The sequence below is a fragment of the Bubalus bubalis genome, chromosome 6 (genome assembly GCF_019923935.1).
Source record: "Bubalus bubalis isolate 160015118507 breed Murrah chromosome 6, NDDB_SH_1, whole genome shotgun sequence".
Classification (NCBI taxonomy): domain Eukaryota; kingdom Metazoa; phylum Chordata; class Mammalia; order Artiodactyla; family Bovidae; genus Bubalus; species Bubalus bubalis.
The window spans coordinates 26,205,176-26,224,303 of NC_059162.1; the positions used below are offsets into that span (position 1 = coordinate 26,205,176).

The 19,128-nt window shown below is 46.3% G+C and overlaps 1 protein-coding gene across 2 annotated transcripts in view; it reads left to right on the forward strand.

The window, feature by feature from the left end:
• The first annotated feature begins 8,479 nt into the window (after positions 1-8,479).
• Positions 8,480-19,128, forward strand: part of VTCN1 (V-set domain containing T cell activation inhibitor 1) — a 67,714-nt gene continuing 57,065 nt past the window's right edge. Inside the window, exon 1 of one of the 2 annotated variants that reach the window (XM_044944500.2) lies at positions 8,480-8,651. In XM_044944500.2, the coding sequence (XP_044800435.1) occupies positions 8,620-8,651 (32 nt within the window). In that variant the 5' untranslated portion in view covers positions 8,480-8,619. The remainder of the gene's footprint in view (positions 8,652-19,128) is intronic. The other variant, XM_006054096.4, reaches the window with a different exon arrangement.

Below are 19,128 nucleotides of genomic sequence, written 5' to 3' on the forward strand. Positions count from 1 at the left end.
TAGCAATGTCTTCCTTGGATGTGAGATGGGAAGTGGCAGTGAATTTGGAGACAGCTGGCCAGGGAATTCACTCAGGTTCCAGTACATAGTGACTCTGTGATGACAGCAAGAGTCACACCAACTTGTAAACGGGTGAACTTCAGGGCAGGACTGCCAGGAATCCATGACTGAGGGCTTCACTGAAGATAAGGGAGGGGGGCACAGAGAGTAAGCCTGGCATCTACCTAAATGTGGGTCCCTAGCCTGTCTGGTGATGGAGCAGCCAGCACTTTGCTGATGAGAGAGCACCAGCAACCAGCAAGAGAAAGTCAGGGTCTCAAACGAAATGATAGCTCCTTAATATTTTACTAGATGTCAGCATTCCTTTCAATAAGCCTTTTTGAAGTTTGCTATATTAAGACCACAAAGTCTGCCCTTCTCAGCTCTGCTAAGTATCATGAGATCTTTGCCTCTAGCAGAGTAGAGTAAGATTCCACAGCCCTGAAAAACACAAAGTATTTCTCAGAGCAGGTTTTAGAGGGTACTAGTATGTAAGAAAAGTCCTGAAATATTGATGAAAAGGTCCAGAGATGTGGGTGTAGTGGTTGCTTGCAGCAAGTATTTCCTTCCTGAAGGCAGATTCAACACCAAAAAAAAGCAACAAAAAAAAATTTTTTTTAAATGTTAATCTCTGAGGGGGGTGTGTGTGTGCACATGTGTGTGTGTGTGTGTAATGTGCCATAGCTTGCTGGGTGCTCCATGGAACACTGTTGTAATGTGGGAGCCAGACAACACTTTGGATGTAGATATTAAGGTTGACTCAGCAGAAGTTGGAGTGATGAGATGTCTTCGGAAGTGACTTCAGAGGCAGAGCCCACCAGAGAGAGAAATGGAGCAGAATAAGATGAAAGAACAAGTGTATCTTTTGCTTATGGAACAAACCACCCCAGAAATAATGACTTAAGGCAACATTTTATTTGTTGGTGATTATGCAGGTCAGCGATTTGGGCTGGGCTCAGCTGGGCGATTCTTGTATTTCCCTAAGGTCACTCATGGGCTGCAGCCAGCAGGCAGTTCAGCTAGGGGCTGGTTGACTGGGGCTCTCAACTGGGGTGGCTCATCTCTGTGCCAGAGGCTTTATCACAAGGCAGCAGGAGAGCCTTCACAGCCAGAGGGCAGGTCTGAAGACACACACACCCTTCAGGCCTCTGCCTGCATCACATTTGCTGACATCCCAGAGTCCAGCCCAAGGTCAGTGTGGGAGGGGACTGCACAGAGGTTTAGAAATATGAAGGCATGAGTCCTTGGTGCTCCAGTGTAAGACTTTTCCATGGTTTGCCTTTCTGAGGACCTCTGTAACATGTTCTGAAACTCTCAGAGGTAAAAACCTGTAGTCTGCCAGAGATTAGATGGTAGAGTTCAGGAGGCAGTGAAAGTTTTATTATATTCATTTCTGTGATCCCTTCTATACACACAGGCAAGCAGGCCTGGGAAAGCTCACATTATTGACCTTGAACAAATCCCTTAATCTCTAAGATTCAATTTCCCATTGGCAAAACTCACCCCACAGGGGTACGGTCAGGATCATGTGAGCTCATGGCCTTTTGTGACACAGGTTAAGTGGGCACTTCCCTATCAGCCAGGATAGGCTGTGGAGGAAACTTTAAACTGGTGCACAGGGAAATGTACAGTTATTCAATGAGAAAATAGAGCTCCAAGTGACTAGGCTGCTTAAATAATTTTAAAAAATTCAGAAGATCTTTCAGTTCTAGATACATTGTTAGTCTTGATCTTTGTCTACTCAAAATTGACAAGGAGAAAACAGATCGGCTTTGCCTTTTGTCCTAATCCTAAACTATTCTTCTATCTCAAAGGCAACTCATTCTCTCTTGCTTTTAACAGCATCAATCCAGCTCACAAAACATCTCCTCTAGAAAGTGTTTGATGAATCACACCCGATTTGATCCCTGCTCACCTATCCATCAAATATTACTAAGTCCTCTTTAAGTGTCTGGTGTGGTGCTAGGACCTGTGACACAAAGATGAATGAGGCCTTGTTTTTATCCCCTAGTTGCTCACAGATTAGTGATGTGATAGATGCTTAAACAGGAAATAGCACTGTCATTGTGTGCTGTGAGAGAAAAACGTACATTTACTCAAAAAACATGTAACACCCCTTACTCTGTGTATGCCTTACGCTGGTGTGAAATATAAAAATGAACAAGGGGGACTTCCCGATGGCCCAAGGGTTAAGAATCCACCTGCCAATGCAGGGGACATGGGTTCCATCTCTGGTCTGGGAAGATCTCACGTGCCACGGAGCAACTAAGCCTGTGCGCCAACAGTTACTGAGCCCACGCTCTGGACACCATGTGCCACAACTACTGAAGCCCGTGAGTCCTGGAATCCGTGATTCGCAACAAGAGAAGCCACCACAATGAGAAGCCCTTGTACCGCAAACAGTGAAAACCCGTGACCAGTAACCAGCAACGAAGACCGATGGCAGCCAAATAAATGAATGAATAAAATATGAACAAGATGCCTTTGTATTCTTAAGGAGTGTCTAGTGAAGGAGTCAGAGAAGTCTCCAGTCTTAATTTAGGAACTCAGAAGTAGTTATGAGGTTCTCATGGAAGCCCAGCGCATGGCACCTGCCAGGTGGAAGTGATCAAGAGTAGTTTCCTATAGAGTTGATCACAGACAAGGAAAAGGCAGGCACAGCAGCATGTTACAAAGACAGTTTGGAGCAGCTTGAGAGTGCGGCATCTGGGGGAACCCAAAGCAGCTCAGCATGCCTGGTACACAGATCAAGAGCAGGGGTGTGAGAGCAGAATCTGGAGAAGTTGGTAGAGGCCAGACCACGGACGCTGAGGAACCATAGATCATTTCAATCCAGAGCGTGGTCTGATCAGATATGCATTTTAGAAAAGTCACTCCAGTGGAAGTAGGTAGATTGGCACTTACAGGGGCAGAGTCAGGAAGGGACAATGAAACGGGAGGCTGTTTAGTAACCCACTTCAAGTGGGAAGTGATGAGGGATCAAATTTAAGAGATACTAATAGGGCTAGAGAGAAGGGGGTGGATTTGGAAGGCATGAAGGAGTTTATGGGCTGAAATGTGTCCTCCCCTGAAAATTTTCATATGTCGAAGTCCGTACCTTCAGTACCTCAGATTGTGATTGCATTTGAAGATGGGTTTTTTGTTTGTTTGGGGGTTTTTTTTGGTCGAGCTGTGCAGCGTGGAGGATCTTAGTTCCCCAAACAGGGATCGCTCCCACACCCAATGCAGTGGAAGCTCGGAGTCTCAATCATTGGACCACCAGAGAAGCCCTGAGATGGAGAGTCTTTAAAGAGGTGATTAAGTTATCAGCTATTAGAGTGGGCTTAATCCTATGTGACTGCTGTGCTTATAAGACAGAAGAACAATTTAGGATTAGGACAAAAGGTAAAGCAGGTGTGTGAAGCAAACACGAAGTCTGTTTTATGTTTCCCCCCGGTCGGCCTTGGGGAGAGATGCAGAGACATTCAGAAGAAGGACCATGTGAGGACACAGGGGAAAGACAGCCATCATTAAGCCAAGGAGAGACTTCCCAAGACCCTGCTGGAACCATAGTCTTGGGTTTGGGCCTCAGAGCTGTGGGCAAATGGCATTTCCATTATTTAAACCATCCAGTCTGTGGTACTTTGTGATGGCGACCAGAGCAAGCTAAAAGAAGCAAGATGGACATGTACACAGTATAAAACAGATAACCAATAAGGACCTGCTGTATAGCATAGGGGACTCTGCTCAATGTTACCTGGCAGCCTGGATCGGAGGGGAGTTTGAGGGGAGAATGGATACATTTACTCATGTATGGCTGAGACCCTTTGATGTCCACCAGAAGCTATCACAACATTGTTAACCAGCTATACCCCAATACAAAATTAAAAGTTTCCAAAAAAAAGAAAACTTGTGGGTTTGGGGAGGGTCAGATGTATAGGAATTATTGAAACTGCTGCTCCACTTCCTTTATCCTCCCCAGACCCAGAAAGGATCCAGTTAGCATGGGTACCTCATAAGTTCCTGGCATCACCCCTTTACTTACTCCAGAGAAAGGGAAGGCATGTGGACCCCCTGAGATACTCCACACCCTAGCCCAGGAAGCGGTGCCTTGGAGAAAGTTAAAGGAATTTTCCCAAAGTCACATGAGGGATGATTCGAAAGATCTTCCCACAACTCTCCTACCCTGTTGGTGCGAATGTAAATTGGTGTAGCCACTATGGAAAACAGTATGGAGGTTCCTTACAAAACTAAAAATAGAACTACCATACGATCCAGCAACCGCACTGGGCATATATCCGGAGAAAACTCTGATTCAAAAACATACATGCGCCTCAATGTTCATAGCAGCACTAATCACAATAGTCAAGACACGGAAGCAACTTAAATGTCCATTGACAGAGGAATGGATAAGGAAGACGCGGGCACCTATATCCTCTGAATACTACTCAGATATAAAAAGAATGGAATAATGCCATTTGCAGCAACATGGATGGACCTAGAGATTATCATACTAAGTGAAGTAAGTCAGACTGAGAAAAACAAATATTAATATCATATGATATCACTTATTTGTGGAATCTTTTTTTAAAAAATGATACAAATGACTTTATTTACAAAACAAATACAGACATAAAAAATACAAACCTATGGTTACAAAAGAGGGGAGAGGGGAAGGTTAGATAAATTAGGAATTTGGGATGAACAGATATACACCACTATATATAAAATAGATAACCAACAAGGCCCTCCTATATAGCTGCTGCTGCTATTCAGTTGCTAAGATGTGTCTGATTCTTTTCGACCCCGTGAACTGTATACCGTCAGGCTCCTCTGTCCATGGGATTCTCCGGGCAAGCCTACTGGAGTGGGTTGCCATTTCCTCCTCCAGGGGATATCCCCAACCCAGGGATTGAACCCACATCTACTGCTTGGCAGGTGGATTCTTTACCACTGAGCCACCGGGGAAGCCCAACACTATATAGCACAGGAAACCATTTAATATCTTGTAACAACCTATAGTGAAAATATATATATATATAACTGAATCACCTCGCTGTACACCAGAAATTAACACAATGTAAATCAACTATACTTCAATTTTTTAAAAAAGCCTAGAGAGAAAAAATACGTAAGAAATGAAAATGAAGCTCTTCTCATTGTTAAACTGCCCTCTCCTCTGCTGTCTTCTCTCCACCACCGGGTTCTTTCTTCCTTTCTCAGCTGTGTTCTGTGCTTACTCCAGCAAACTCTACACCAACCCTGGACTCATTCTGCTGAAGTCCTGGGGCATCTTTAGCCAGCCTGTAGTTGGTGAACCAGCCAGTCCATGGATGCTTCCTATCCAGGGTGCCCCTCTGGAGGGGATGGAGCAGGTGCAGGAAGCAATACAGAGAGAGCGAGCTTTGGGCCCTAGACTTCTGTCTTGTTGGAAATCTGAGCGCTGGATGAAAGGTCAGAGACCAGATTTTTTTTTAATATAAATTTATTTATTTTAATTAGAGGCTAACTACTTTACAATATTGTATTGGTTTTGCCATACAGTGACATGAATCTGCCACAGGTGTACATGTGTTCCCCATCCTGACCCTCTCTCCCACCTCCCTCTCCCCATCCCATCCCTCTGGGTCATCCCAGTGCACCAGCCCTGAGCATCCTGTATCATGCATCGAACCTGGACTAGTGATTCAATTCACATATGATAATATACATGTTTCAATGCCATTCTCCCTAATCATCCCACCCTCACCCTCTCCCACAGAGTCCAAAAGACTGTTCTATACATCTGTGTCTCTTTTGCTGTCTTGCATACAGGGTTATCGTTACCATCTTTCTAAATTCCATATATATGCGTTAATATACTGTATTGGTGTTTTCCTTTCTGGCTTACTTCACTCTGTATAACAGGCTCCAGTTTCATCCACCTCATTAGAACTGATTCAAATGTATTCTTTTTAATGGCTGAGTAATACTCCATTGTATATATGTACCACAGATTTCTTATCCATTTGTCTGCTGATGGACATCTAGGTTGATTCCATGTCCTGGCTATTATAAACAGTGCTGCGATGAACACTGGGGTACACATGTCTCTTTCCCTTCTGGTTTCCTCAGTGTGTATGCCCAGCAGTGGGATTGCTGGGTCATATGGCAGTTCTATTTCCAGTTTTTTTTTTTTTTTTTAGTTTATTTAGTTATTTATTTATTTTTATACAAGGACATTTTTACAGGCACATTTCTTTTTTTTTTAATTTTATTTTATTTTTAAACTTTACAATATTGTATTAGTTTTGCCAAACATCGAAATGAATCCGCCACAGGTATACCTGTGCTCACCATCCTGAACCCTCCTCCCTCCTCCCTCCCCATACCCTCCCTCTGGGTCGTCCCAGTGCACCAGCCCCAAGCATCCTGTATCGTGCATCGAACCTGGACTGGCGACTTGTTTCATACATGATATTATACATGTTTCAATGCCATTCTCCCAAATCTCCCCACCCTCTCCCTCTCCCACAGAGTCCATAAGACTGATCTATACATCAGTGTCTCTTTTGCTGTCTCATATACAGGGTTATTGTTACCATCTTTCTAAATTCCATATATATGTGTTAGTATACTGTATTGGTGTTTTTCTTTCTGGCTTACTTCACTCTGTATAATAGGCTCCAGTTTCATCCACCTCATTAGAACTGATTCAAATGTATTCTTTTTAATGGCTGAGTAATACTCCATTGTGTATATGTACCACAGTTTTCTTATCCATTCATCTGCTGATGGACATCTAGGTTGCTTCCATGTCCTGGCTATTATAAACAGTGCTGCGATGAACATTGGGGTACACGTGTCTCTTTCCCTTCTGGTTTCCTCAGTGTGTATGCCCAGCAGTGGGATTGCTGGGTCATAAGGCAGTTCTATTTCCAGTTTTTTAAGGAATCTTCACTGTTCTCCATAGTGGCTGTACTAGTTTGCATTCCCACCAACAGTGTAAGAGGGTTCCCTTTTCTCCACACCCTCTCCAGCATTTATAGCTTGTAGACTTTTGGATCGCAGTCATTCTGACTGGCTTGAAATGGTACCTCATTGTGGTTTTGATTTGCATTTCTCTGAAAATGAGAGATGTTGAGCATCTTTTCATGTGTTTATTAGCCATCTGTATGTCTTCTTTGGAGAAATGTCTTTTTAGTTATTTGGCCCATTTTTTTGATTGGGTCATTTATTTTTCTGGAATTGAGCTGCAGGAGTTGCTTGTATATTTTTGAGATTAATTCTTTGTCAGTTGCTTCATTTGCTGTTATTTTTTCCCATTCTGAAGGCTGTCTTTTCATCTTGCTTGTAGTTTCTTTTGTTGTGCAGAAGCTTTTAATTTTAATTAGGTCCCATTTGTTTATTTTTGCTTTTATTTCCAATATTCTGGGAGGTGGGTCATAGAAGATCCTGCTGTGATTTATGTCGGAGAGTGTTTTGCCTATGTTCTCCTGTAGGAGTTTTATAGTTTCTGGCCTTACATTTAGATCTTTAATCCATTTTGAGTTTATTTTTGTGTATGATGTTAGAAAGTGTTCTAATTTCATTCTTTTACAAGTGGTTGACCAGTTTTCCAAGCACCACTTGTTAAAGAGATTGTCTTTTCTCCATTGTATATTCTTGCCTCCTTTGTCAAAGATAAGGTGTCCATAGGTATGTGGATTTATCTCTGGGCTTTCTATTTTGTTCCATGGAGTGGGTCTCTCAAGAGACCAGATTTTCTAACCCACTCACCCAACAGAAACTGGAGAAAGAAATGGCAACCCACTCCAGTATTCTTGCCTGGAGAAACACATGGACAGAGGAGCCTGGTGGGCTACAGTCCATGGGGTCACAAAGAGTCCAACGCAGCTAAGCGACTATCACTCACCCAACAATAATGTCTAGAGAGCGTAAATTCCCTGTCGTTTTGGCGTCTCAAACTAGTTGTTTCAGGGGTGAGGCAGGACCTCTCACCATTTAACTGAGGGATCTGCTCACCCAGCAGCACAGTGTCAGGGGCCCCAAGGTGAACTCCATCTCGAGTGACAGACTCTCACTTTGTCATCTGGGCTCACAGCCTTCTGAGGTCCCTCGGCATGAGCCCCCTCCATGAGAGATCCCACCAGGGATGACCCAGCTCTGTCTGAGCATCAGCCATGCATGAAGAGCTCCCAGCCTCCCGCTTCCTGGCACAGACCTGCCACTCTGAGCCATTCCTATCTGTTCTTGGGTGGAGACGCACTCTCCCCCCAGAGCGCTCCCTTTGCAGAGTCAGAAAAGATGTGTGTGAAGCAGGGGGCCTGGGAAGCTTTTCCTTCCCACTCTCTCCCCTGGGTCAAGGCTTGGCAAAGTGGCTCTGTGTGCACCAGACCTCCCTGGCTGGGATGAGCAGCCTCTTGCCTGCAGGCACTCCTGCAGAGCAGCGCTGTTTCCTCATACCTGAGCTGTGCACAGCAGCACCGACCACTCCCGGCTGAACCCACTATTTAAGGCCAGCGCACCCCAGCCGGCTGTGAGTCACGGCACTAGGAGGGCAGCGGCAGCTCCACTCACCCCAGCATCCAGCGCCCTGCAGGAAGGGCCCCTTCACCCGCCATGGCTTCCCTGGGGCAGGTCATCTTCTGGAGGTAGTGCTCTCTTCTCTCTCTTTACAGGTGCAGGGAATCGGGGTGAGGTCTTGCGGGGCTGCTAAAGACTGCTGGGCCATCCCATAGGTCCCCACCGGTACCCTTATCTGATCCAGCATTGGGCTGGCATGAGCCTGGCCAGATAAGAGCTTAAGAGAATTGGATTTAACATCACACCCCGGCCACTCAAAGCCCCCATTCAGGGTCAGGTTGGTTTTCTGCCATGGAGGGAGGGCTGGCACCTGACAGCTCTAGACCAAGGAGTGTGGTGCCAGGCTGGGACAGTAAGGCTCTTGTGGGGGTGCTAAGTAGGATGGCATGGGGCTGCTTGATGGGGTGGGAGGGAATCTGTGACTGATGATGGCTAGGGTGCAGGGGGGGACCCTCTATAAGCTCCCAGGATGAAGGAGGTGAGCATGCTTTGACTTTTCTGTGGGTGTGACTTCTCAGTACTGCTGAGTAATTCATACCAACGCCCCTCCTCCACTCCGGCTCCAGGGTGTGTTCCCTAGTTTTCCTGGGGGCTTCTTGGAGAGGAGACCCCTGCTGCTGCTGCTGAGAAAACAAACCTTTGTGAAAGGCCAGAGTCAGCCCACCCTAGGACCTGGGATGGGACAGGGGAAGGACATAAAGCAACAGCAGCAAGAGGAGCTTGTGGCTCTGGAAACTGCAGTTGGGCAGGTCCATCAGCAGAGCTGAGAGGATGGAGGAGGAGGATTGATAGAATGAGCCCAGCTGCCCAGAGATGAAGGAAGCCCCATCTCTTACCTCCTGCTCCTCTCACAGAGCTCCCTTTAGTTGCCTGTTTATCCGTCAGGCCATTGCTTACCTTTCCAGAAGGAAAGAGATGGAAAGTGAAGGAAGAGTTTTCCTGAAATGGTTGGTGATTCACCTTTGGTCACAACTTGTGATGATGTTTAACAGGACTAGTGGATGTTGGTTCTAGGGGTTGTTTGTGTCTTTTCCAGTGAAAGGAAAAGCAGAGAGGGAGGGAGGAAGTGTTAACTTCAGATTAACAGTGAAGTTTCTGAAAAGACTGAGAGAATGTTACTTCTTAGAGGCATCCTAGAAAACTCTCTGCCTTAAAACATCAGCTCCCTCACGGGTGTCCTCCTGAAGCCGCCAGTCCTGAGTCAGGGGCTGGGGGCGCTCAGGGTGGCCACATGGCTGTTGGGCCGCATTCCCCTTCCTGTGTCTGTGAGGACACCCTGCTCCCTTCCATTTGGACTTTTCGGCCCCCAGTGAGGATGTCCCAAGAAGCACCTACATCAGAGGACCTAGCGTTTTGCCAGCACCTTCTTTCTCTGTGCCCTGGGCAAGGTGCCTCACAGTGGCCTCCTGTAATCCTCACCACAGTCTGTGAGGGTTCATGATCACCTCAGAGGGGTTAAGTCATGTTCTCAAGGCCACAGAGCCTGGGAGGGGAGGGGCAGGGCAGTGTTAGAATCCACCCTACCTGACTCGGAAACCCAAGTTCTGTCCCCAGTGTCATGCTTGACTCCATTCCCTGCCCAGTGCCCCCCTTCCTACCCCTCCCTCCCACCCACCCCCACTTCCTTGCTTCCACTGAAACACTCCTCATGCAACAAGTGGGTCTGTTGTTCCCAGGAAGGATGTGTGGGCTTTCTAATAATACACTACAACCAGCCTGACTGGTTTTTCAGGAGGATTAGCAGGAGGTGGGTGTTCAAAATGCAGATCCCACCCTTCAGAGACCCACTGGAATCCACAGAGGCTCCTCTTGTTGACCCCAGCATGCCTTGGCAGTTCTTTGTGCTCTTCAGTTGCAGAAGCAGTGAGGAGCCAGCGGGGTGGCCGAATCTGTGCAAACAGGTCCCTGGGAAGAGGGTCGATGGCAGGCTGGGTGGGGAGCAGGGGTCTGGAGGGCTCTGCCCTCTTTCTTCGCCATAATTTCCTTAATTCATACTCACACCTTTACTGAGATTGGTGGTATGGGAGAGTTCATGAGAGGATCTGCCATCCTCTGCGGACCCAGTGGATTATTTCCTTAAATAATTACCAGAGAGCTTACTACCTTCAAAACTCATGCTCAGGATGCAGGGGGAGGGAATGCTGGTGTGCAGGTTCTACTGGGCCTGACCTCCACGGGACATTTAGAAGCTCTGTGGTCAGAATTCTCTTCCCCTTTTCCCTTCACAGTCGTCAGTGGGAGCAGACCTCAGCCAAGGAACATTTTGTTTCAGCTTTTTTAAAGTAAAGTATAATCCATGTACAATATTACATGTTACAGATGCACAATATGGTGACTCACAATTTTTAAAGATTATATATGAGCTTTCCTGGTAGCTCAAATGGTAAAGACTCTGCCCACAATGTGGGAGATCCAGTTCAGACCCTGAGTCAGGAAGATCCCCGGGAGAAAAGAATGGCAACCCACTCCAATATTCTTGCCTGGAGAATCCCATGGACAGAGGAGCCTGGTGGGCTACAGTCCATGGGGTTGCAAAGAATCAGACATGACTGAGCGACTTATACACACACACACACACACACACACACTCATACTCAATTTATAGTTACTATAAAATATTGCATATATTCTCCGTGTGGTACAATATACCCTTGTGGTTTATTCATTTTGTACATAATAGTTTGCACCTCTTAGGATCCGATCCCTCTATTTCCCCTCCTCCGTACCCTCTCCCTATTGGTAACCCCTAGTTTGTTCTCTAGATCTGTGAGTCTGACTCTTCATTTTATTCACTAGTTCATTGTATTTTTTAGATTCCACACATACAGTATTTGTTTTTCTCTGTCTGACTTATTTCACTTAGCATAATGTCCTATAAGTCTGTCCTTGTTGCTGCATATGGCAAAAGTGTCATTCTTTGCTATTGCTGAGTAGTACTCCATCGCATCTGAACACCACTTCTTCTTTATCGGTTCATCTATAGATGGACATTTCGGTTCTTTCCATGTCTTGGCTATTGTGAATAGTGCTGCTACGAACACAGGGGTGCATGTATCTTTTTGAATTACAGTTTTGTCCAGATACGCCTAGGAGTGGAATTGCTCGATCATACAGCTACTTTATTTTTAGTTTCTTGAGGAACCTCCATACTGTTTTCCATGGTGGTTTCACCAATTTACATTTCCACCAACAATGTAGGAGGTTTCCCTTTTCTCCACGTCCTCTCTGGCACTTGTTATGTGTAGACTTTTTAAAAATGGCCATTCTGACCAGTGTGAAGTGGTACCTCATTGTAGTTTTGATTTGCATTTCTCTAATAATTAGTGATGTTGATCATCTTTTTATGTGCCTATTGGTCATCTGTATATCTTCTTTGGAGAAATGTCTGTTTAGTTCTGCCTATTTTTCAATTGGATTGCCTGTTTTTTTGATGTCGAATTGTATGAGCTGTTTATAGTAATCCCTTATCCATCACATCATTTGCAAATATTTTCTCCAATTCAGTAGACTGTCTTTTAATTTTGCCAATGGTTTCCTTTGCTATGCAAAAGCTTTTAAATTTATTTAGGTCCCATTTGTTTACTTTTGCTTTTATTTCCTTTGCCTTAGGAGACAGATCTAAAAAAATATTGCTGCAATGTATTTCAAAAGATGTTCTGCCTATATTTTCCTCTAGAAGTTGTATAGTATTTGGTCTTACATTTAGGTCTTTAATTCAATTTAAGTTTATTTTGGGGTATGGTATTAGAGAATGTTCTAATTTCATTCTTTGACATGCAGCTGTACAGTTTTTCCAGGACCACTTATTGAAGAGATTGTCTTTTCTCCATTGTATATTCTTAGCTCTTTGTTGCAGATTAATTGACCATAAGTTCAACCCATGGCAGAGAAGGCAATGGCACCCCACTCCAGTACTCTTGCCTGGAAAATCCCATGGGCGGAGGAGCTTGGTAGGCTGCAGTCCATGGGGTCGCACAGAGTCGGACATGACTGAAGCAACTTAGCAGCAGCAGCAGCAGCAACCCATGGAGGGTCTTCCCTGGTGGCTCAACAGTAAAGAATCTGCCTGCAATGCAGGAGACATGTAGGAGTTCGGGTTCGATCCCTGGGTCAGGAAGATCCCCTGGAGTAGGAAATGTTAACCTGCTCCAGTATTTTTGCTTGGAAAATTCCATGGACAGAAAAGCCTGGTGGGCTACAGTCCATGGGATCGCAAAGAGTCAGACACGATTGAGCACGCATGCACTCCCCTTAGGAATCCATGGGTGGAGAAGTAGTGATCCCTTACATTCAGTCGACAGTATTAACAGAGCACCTACTATGTGCCAAGCACTGCATGAGGCACCAGGTCAAGGGCAGTTAAAACACTGAAAAGATTTTAGGTTAATGGGAAAGAAAGACTCCCAAACAGACAATTACAACCTTCTGTTGATGAGCCAAGAGACAGTAGAGCAGAATGAAACTGGAGCAGTTCCCTAACTTAAGAATTTGGGGAAGGTTTCCTGAGTCAGGTGATGGCTGGGCTAAGTGTTGAGGATTGATTAGCATGATCCAGGTGAAGAAGGATGGGAAGGGGCCTCTAGGCAAAGGGGATAGAGCTGGACAGGATAGGATAGGATGATAGACTAAAGCTCATGAAGCAGTGTGAGGTGTTGGAAAGCTATAAGCTACTCTGTATCATCATCAGAGCCTGAAGTTTGAGGCAGGGAGTGCTGAGATGAGGCTGGAGAGGCTGAGTCAGGTCATGCTGGGCCTTCATCTAGCAGACTCAGCTGGGAATTTGGTGTGGGTGATGAGGAGCCATTGTAGGTCTCTAGCAGGGGAAACTTGGTGGTTTTCATCTTAGGCAGGTTATTCCAGAGGCAGCGTAGAGGATGAATATGAGGACAGATTGGTAGGGAAATAGGTAAGGAAGATAAGGACCTGAAACTGAGAATGGTAACTGAGGTCCAGAGAAAGGGAACCTAGTCAAGATACATTTAGGACTTAAAATTGGTGGTATTTGGTAAATGAATGGAGGACGGTACAGAATAGGAATGGATGGGAAGGTTGAAGCCTGGAATGACCCCCATGTTCCTGCATTAGGTACAGTGAGGTGGGAAACAGAGACAAGAGATGAGAATTAGTTAACTTTGGCCCGTGTTGAATTTAAGGTTCCCTTGGGAACCTTAGCTCACCTCTAGGTGGTGATGCTCAGTGGACAGCGGAAGCCTTGTGGCTGAAACTGGGAGAATTCAGGGCTGGAGATGTCAGTGTGAGATTCAGAAGTAGGAGGCAGGGAGTAGTCACCTGGAATGTCTTCTAAAGAGAGCCCGTAGAAGGATAGGAGCCAGGGGCTGGGCATGGGAAGCTGAAGAACACCCGTGTTTAAGGGAGGGCGGAGGAAGGTGAGTTAGAAAGAGATGGGAGCAAATGGTGGGAGAGGCAGGATAAAGACCAGGATTGAGGGTCTCGTGGATGTCAACAGAGCAGTTTCATGGAGCACCCAGGGCTGGTGGGGGTGTCACACAGGCCTGGTTGCTGGTGGGGAGATCCAGTCCAGACAAGAATATGGCCTATACTTAGCAGCAGCAGCGGCAGCAGCATTTAGCAGAACTCGTGTGGCTTTGCACAGAAAATGAGGAGCACACACTGCCAAGTAGCTCCTAAGTCCAAATGAGACCAGAAAGAGGCAAGGATCCTTTGAGTCTAGTTTCGTGGGTGCATTGAGCATGAGCAGTGAAGGGAGAAGATCAATAGCTGTAGCATCTGATTGCTCTCCTTCCAGAAAGCAGAGACGCAAGCTGAAGTCCAAGGGAGGCCCAGTTAGCATGGATTTCAAATTCTCACTCTGCTCCCCCTTCTTCCCTCCTCTCCCCCATCCCTTCCTTCTCTTCTTCCTCCTGCCCTCTCTTCCTTCCTTCCTTCTCCCTGGAACCGTCATCTATCCCATTCTGTCTCTTCTATCTGAAGGGAGTTCTTGGAAGCATCTAAGATTGGGGAAAATCACCCGCCTCAATGGGATTGATGAAGACAAGTCAAAGGAAGGAGGACACATCAAAGACATGTCTTTCTCCCAGAGGAAGGTGGAAGGAACAGAGAAGGAGGGAGGCTAGAACAAGGAGGCTCAGGGAACTTTGTTCCGAAAGCTTGGTTCCCCATTCCCCACAAGTTTTCAAGCTGGTGGCTGGCTCAGACATACCAGACTTTGATGGCCAGACAAAATAGTGCTTGGCAACATACTAAGTTTGCCTACTGAGAAAATCTTACCAAGGCCTGGACTGGGGAGGATCTCATCACAGGCCATGATGACACTTGAAACCCATCAAGATATGAAAAGAGGGGCCCAAGTTTCAGACCCTCTGAGCCTAAAAAACCTGAGACTTCGGGGCCCTGAGGGCCCATCCTCTTGAGCTAAATAGAGAGTTGGAAGAAGAGATAAACTGCACATTGAAGATTTAAACAGGAGGTGCCTGTGTTCCCGCCCGCACCAGATGTAGGTTTTCTCCTGATCGTGTGGCTCTAGCCCCATCTCCACCTGCGACAAGGCTACCCCTTTCTTTCAGCGTTCAGCTCAAGTGCCACTGCCACTGTGACGTCTTCCTGGACTTTTCTTGTTGTTGTTCAGTCGCTCAGTCATGTCTTTGCAACCCCATGGACTGCAGCACGCCAGGCTTCCCTGTCCTTCACCATCTTCCAGAGTTTGCTTTCCCAGACCTTTCTAGTTGCAATTAATTGTTCCTTATATGTTCGTGGTCGGGCGTGTTGATAAATGTCTGTTCCTGTGCCCATTTCCTTCCCTCTGTGGGGTTGGCTTCTCAAGGGCCTGGCCTTTGTCTTGGCTCTTGCTGTAGGGAGGCAGTGTAGCTCCACGGCTACCCCTCTAGGCACAAATCTGTGTGCCACCTTGAGTTCTGTGGGCCTCAATTTACCTACCTACAAAATGGGCTGATAATAGAACCTAACTCTTAGAGTTGTGTGAATGACATGTGACAGTTCTGTGCCTGGCACATCCTAAGAGCTATTGCTAGTCTTTATCTGCAAATCCCCCTACAGTGCTGATACATGGCTATGACATATGCATTCTAACATACCTTGGATAAGTTGCTACTGGGGTTTCTTAAAGACAGGCCACTCTAGCAACACTCTGGGAATATTCAGAGTTTTTCAGCTTCTTGTTTTGAAAAAAAAGTCCACCCTACTTCTGTTATCTATGAGTCTGAGACAATTCTTCTGGAAACCTGAGGATGGCCAGGGTTTAGAATAACTGCCTGGCTCTGCCAGTATCAAGCATTAAGGTGGCTGAGGTGAGTCTGGAAGGTCCTTGTGTGTACACGTTCAGGGTCTGTCTTCCCATGCTCAGGGATTGAGCCACAGCCTTCATTGGGCCACTGGAGCTCCAGAGCTATGACCAAGCACCAGATAATGGTTAATTAACTAAACCACCCCATACTCCTAATTATCTCCATTTCAAAGATGCAAATGTTGAATCAAGATGACTGCATAATGTCCCCCTGGTCAGCCAATGACAGAACCAACAAGTTCCTACCTAGACCTCTATACTGACGTTGATTAGAAAATTATCTTTGTAGTCAGTTCTGCCTCATCTCTGCCACTAGAAGCAGAACTCAGCTCATCACCCGCAAAACTCCTCAGAGACCAGAGACCACCAGGGCACTAGAGTTCTCAACCAGCCGAGGAGGGTGCTGGGCCCAGAATAGCCTGGGGCCTGTGGTTTATCACCCCTGGGTCTGTGTTCTTCCAAGCGGCTACTCGAGATGAGCGAGTGCAGGAGTAAGAAGTGGTTGAAACTTGGTAAAAATTATATCCTTTCAGAGCCTGAAAATTTAGAAAGTCAGTACACCCCCTCATTTTATTGCTGGGATAATAAAAATAAACTGGCAACTTGCCTTAAGGTTGTGCAGTTAAAAATGGGTAGAAGGATGCTCTTTCAATGATTCCGTATTGCCTCATGACCCTAGCTAAAAACTGTTAGATCCCAACTGACCACAATCTACCCAAACATCAAGGATCTAAGAGACCAAAGCTTCACCCCTAATTACCTTTGACGTAGGAAGAAGTGGAAATAATGTGGGTGCTAGAGTTAACCTCACCTGTGTTCACATTCCAGCTTTCCTCTAGCTCAGTGATGCCACGTAGGTTACTTAGCCTCTCTGTGTTTTCATTCCCTCAGTAAATTGGAGTTAATAATAGTATCAACCTCACAGTTGTTGTGAAGACTAAATGAGTTGATACATAAAAAGAGTTCAGGGCAGCACCTTGCTCATAGTTAGTAGATAGTGCTGTATGTGTTAGACCCCCTTATTCAATGATCCCCTCTTATTGTTTTTACAGAATAACAAAGTGACTCAGAGGGAGGCAGAGAAATAACCAGGCCTAAAGTAGCAGCTCGGCCTAAGGGTCCTCTGAGTCCTGATTCTTCTGGGATTTCAGTGGACTTGAGATACCGTCTTCTCTATCCTTGCTCTGTGAGATTCGGGAAAGCGCTTGGCGTCCGGGGGTGGGCACTCTCGCTCCACAATCAGTATGGTTTCTTGACGGGGTGGGGTGCTGCAGGTAAGAAAGCCAGGTTATATTTCTCTTTATGTTGGCTTTCCACAGTCCCCAGCCCTCTGCCTGGAGTGTTTCAGATTTACTATCACATCACTTTCAAATGTATTCCTACCACTCCCAGCACAGCAGTAATGGGAGAAAGGGCCGGCAGTTTCCTCTCTTTCTCTGCAGATTTAGAATGAGAAATTTCATAGAAGAAAAAGCATGAAAGATTGGAGAAACAGAGCATCCATAAAGTGCCAGGGTATTGAATTGTCTCTCTTTTGCTTCCTGTCTTGGCTCTTCATTGCGTTCTCCTCTCTCCTCACCTCCCAAAAGGCCATTTCGTACCTCTCTCCTCCCCTCAGGCCTCCTGCAAGCCTCCTCCACCCCGCCCTCCGTCCCCAGGCTCAGATGATGATCTTGCTTTATCGTTTACCAAGAAAATGGGAATCATCAGACTTCTGACTCCTCCATCTTTTCTCTTCTACAGCTGCCTGCCACACTCACCTGCACCCTTTTTCTCTTCCTACCCTCCTGGTACCGGAGGACAAGCCCAGCTCCAAGCAAAGGGCAAGGCCTCTGCTGCCTGGATCTGTCTCCTCTCTCCGTCTGGCCAGCCTCCTCACTTCTCCTCTGCTCCTCCAGTATCCATGTCAGCATGCCACCTACACATCAGTGTTTCTAGCTTAAAAGAAAAGTCCTGAGAGTCAGCCCTACGACCTTTCCAGCTCCCATCCCCTCTCTTTTCCCTTCAGAGCAAACTTGTTGAAAGATGCTCAAAGTTAGTGATCTTATGATTTGCAGGTGTTATAGAGGCAGTGTCAGGGGGTGGCTCCCCAGACTGGACCCTGGCCTGGGAGGCTGGGGTGCAATCCCAGCTCCACCACTTTCCAGCTGTGTGGCCCTGGGCAGGTTCTCTATCCTTTCTGGGCGTGAGGTGCTCACTTGTAAAATGGGCATGATGTTAGAATTTACACTGTAAGATTGTAAGACATTTCTGAGCTGATGCCTATAAAGCACTTGGCAGAGAGTGTAAACCATGGGTTCTATTACTATTCTCTCCTCAACTTACTCCATTGGGGTTTTGTCCCCACTGTGCTGAGACATCGCTACTGTCAATGTCTCTAGTGACCTCCACATTGCCAAATCTAATGTCAGCTTCTCTGATCTGATCTTGTCTCCACATCAGTATTCAACACACAATGTCTCATGACCTCCTTCTTGAAATACTTCATTCTGTGCTTTCCACGACACTACCCTCTCCCTCTGCCCCCAAGACACTGGTCCCACCTCCTAGGGTTGTCCTCTGCCTCTCTATGCCTGGCCTGGTGGTAACTGCTCTCCTCTGCTGCCCTCACAACTCAAAACCACCGCACTCTGCCTCCAGGGAACCCACCTCTGGAATGAGGAGGAAGCCTTTCACTCATTTCATGCATTTGATGATTGACTGTACTCTTTGCCAAAAAGCCTTGGGGTACAGGAACAGAATATAAAATTGTGGGGACAATTGCCCTTTAGAACTTCAGGGTCAGGATAAAGTCCTATGAGACGAGGGAAGGTTAAGCTGTGTACTACCAAGTGCCCTGTGGGAGGGAGCTTCTTTCAGACCCTGGAGGAGCCTGGACTGGAAGCCTTGAAGCCTGGGGTTAAGTTTCCAGGCAGGTCCTGGTGGGAAGCCCCATGGCAGGATAGATGTGAAAGAGGAATTATTTCAGTCAAGAAGTTGACCTGTCCAAGGAAGCAGCATCCTATCCTCTACCTCTGTCTCCACTTTTTTTGATGAGGATCCAAGTCTTGGTGATTCTCTTCACAGCTAAGAGAGAAGTCAGTTGGTGGGAAAGTTGTGATGTTATTCTGATGGCTGTAGGTCAGGGGGTCCTTGTCCAAAGACCTTAACATATGGTCACGGCAATTCACCAAGAGCTATCCAAGTCTGAAGCCCCTGCCACAGCCACCTTTGACGTGGCCCCACTCTGTGGACACTTCCCTGTGGAGGGGTTCTGCCTCCTG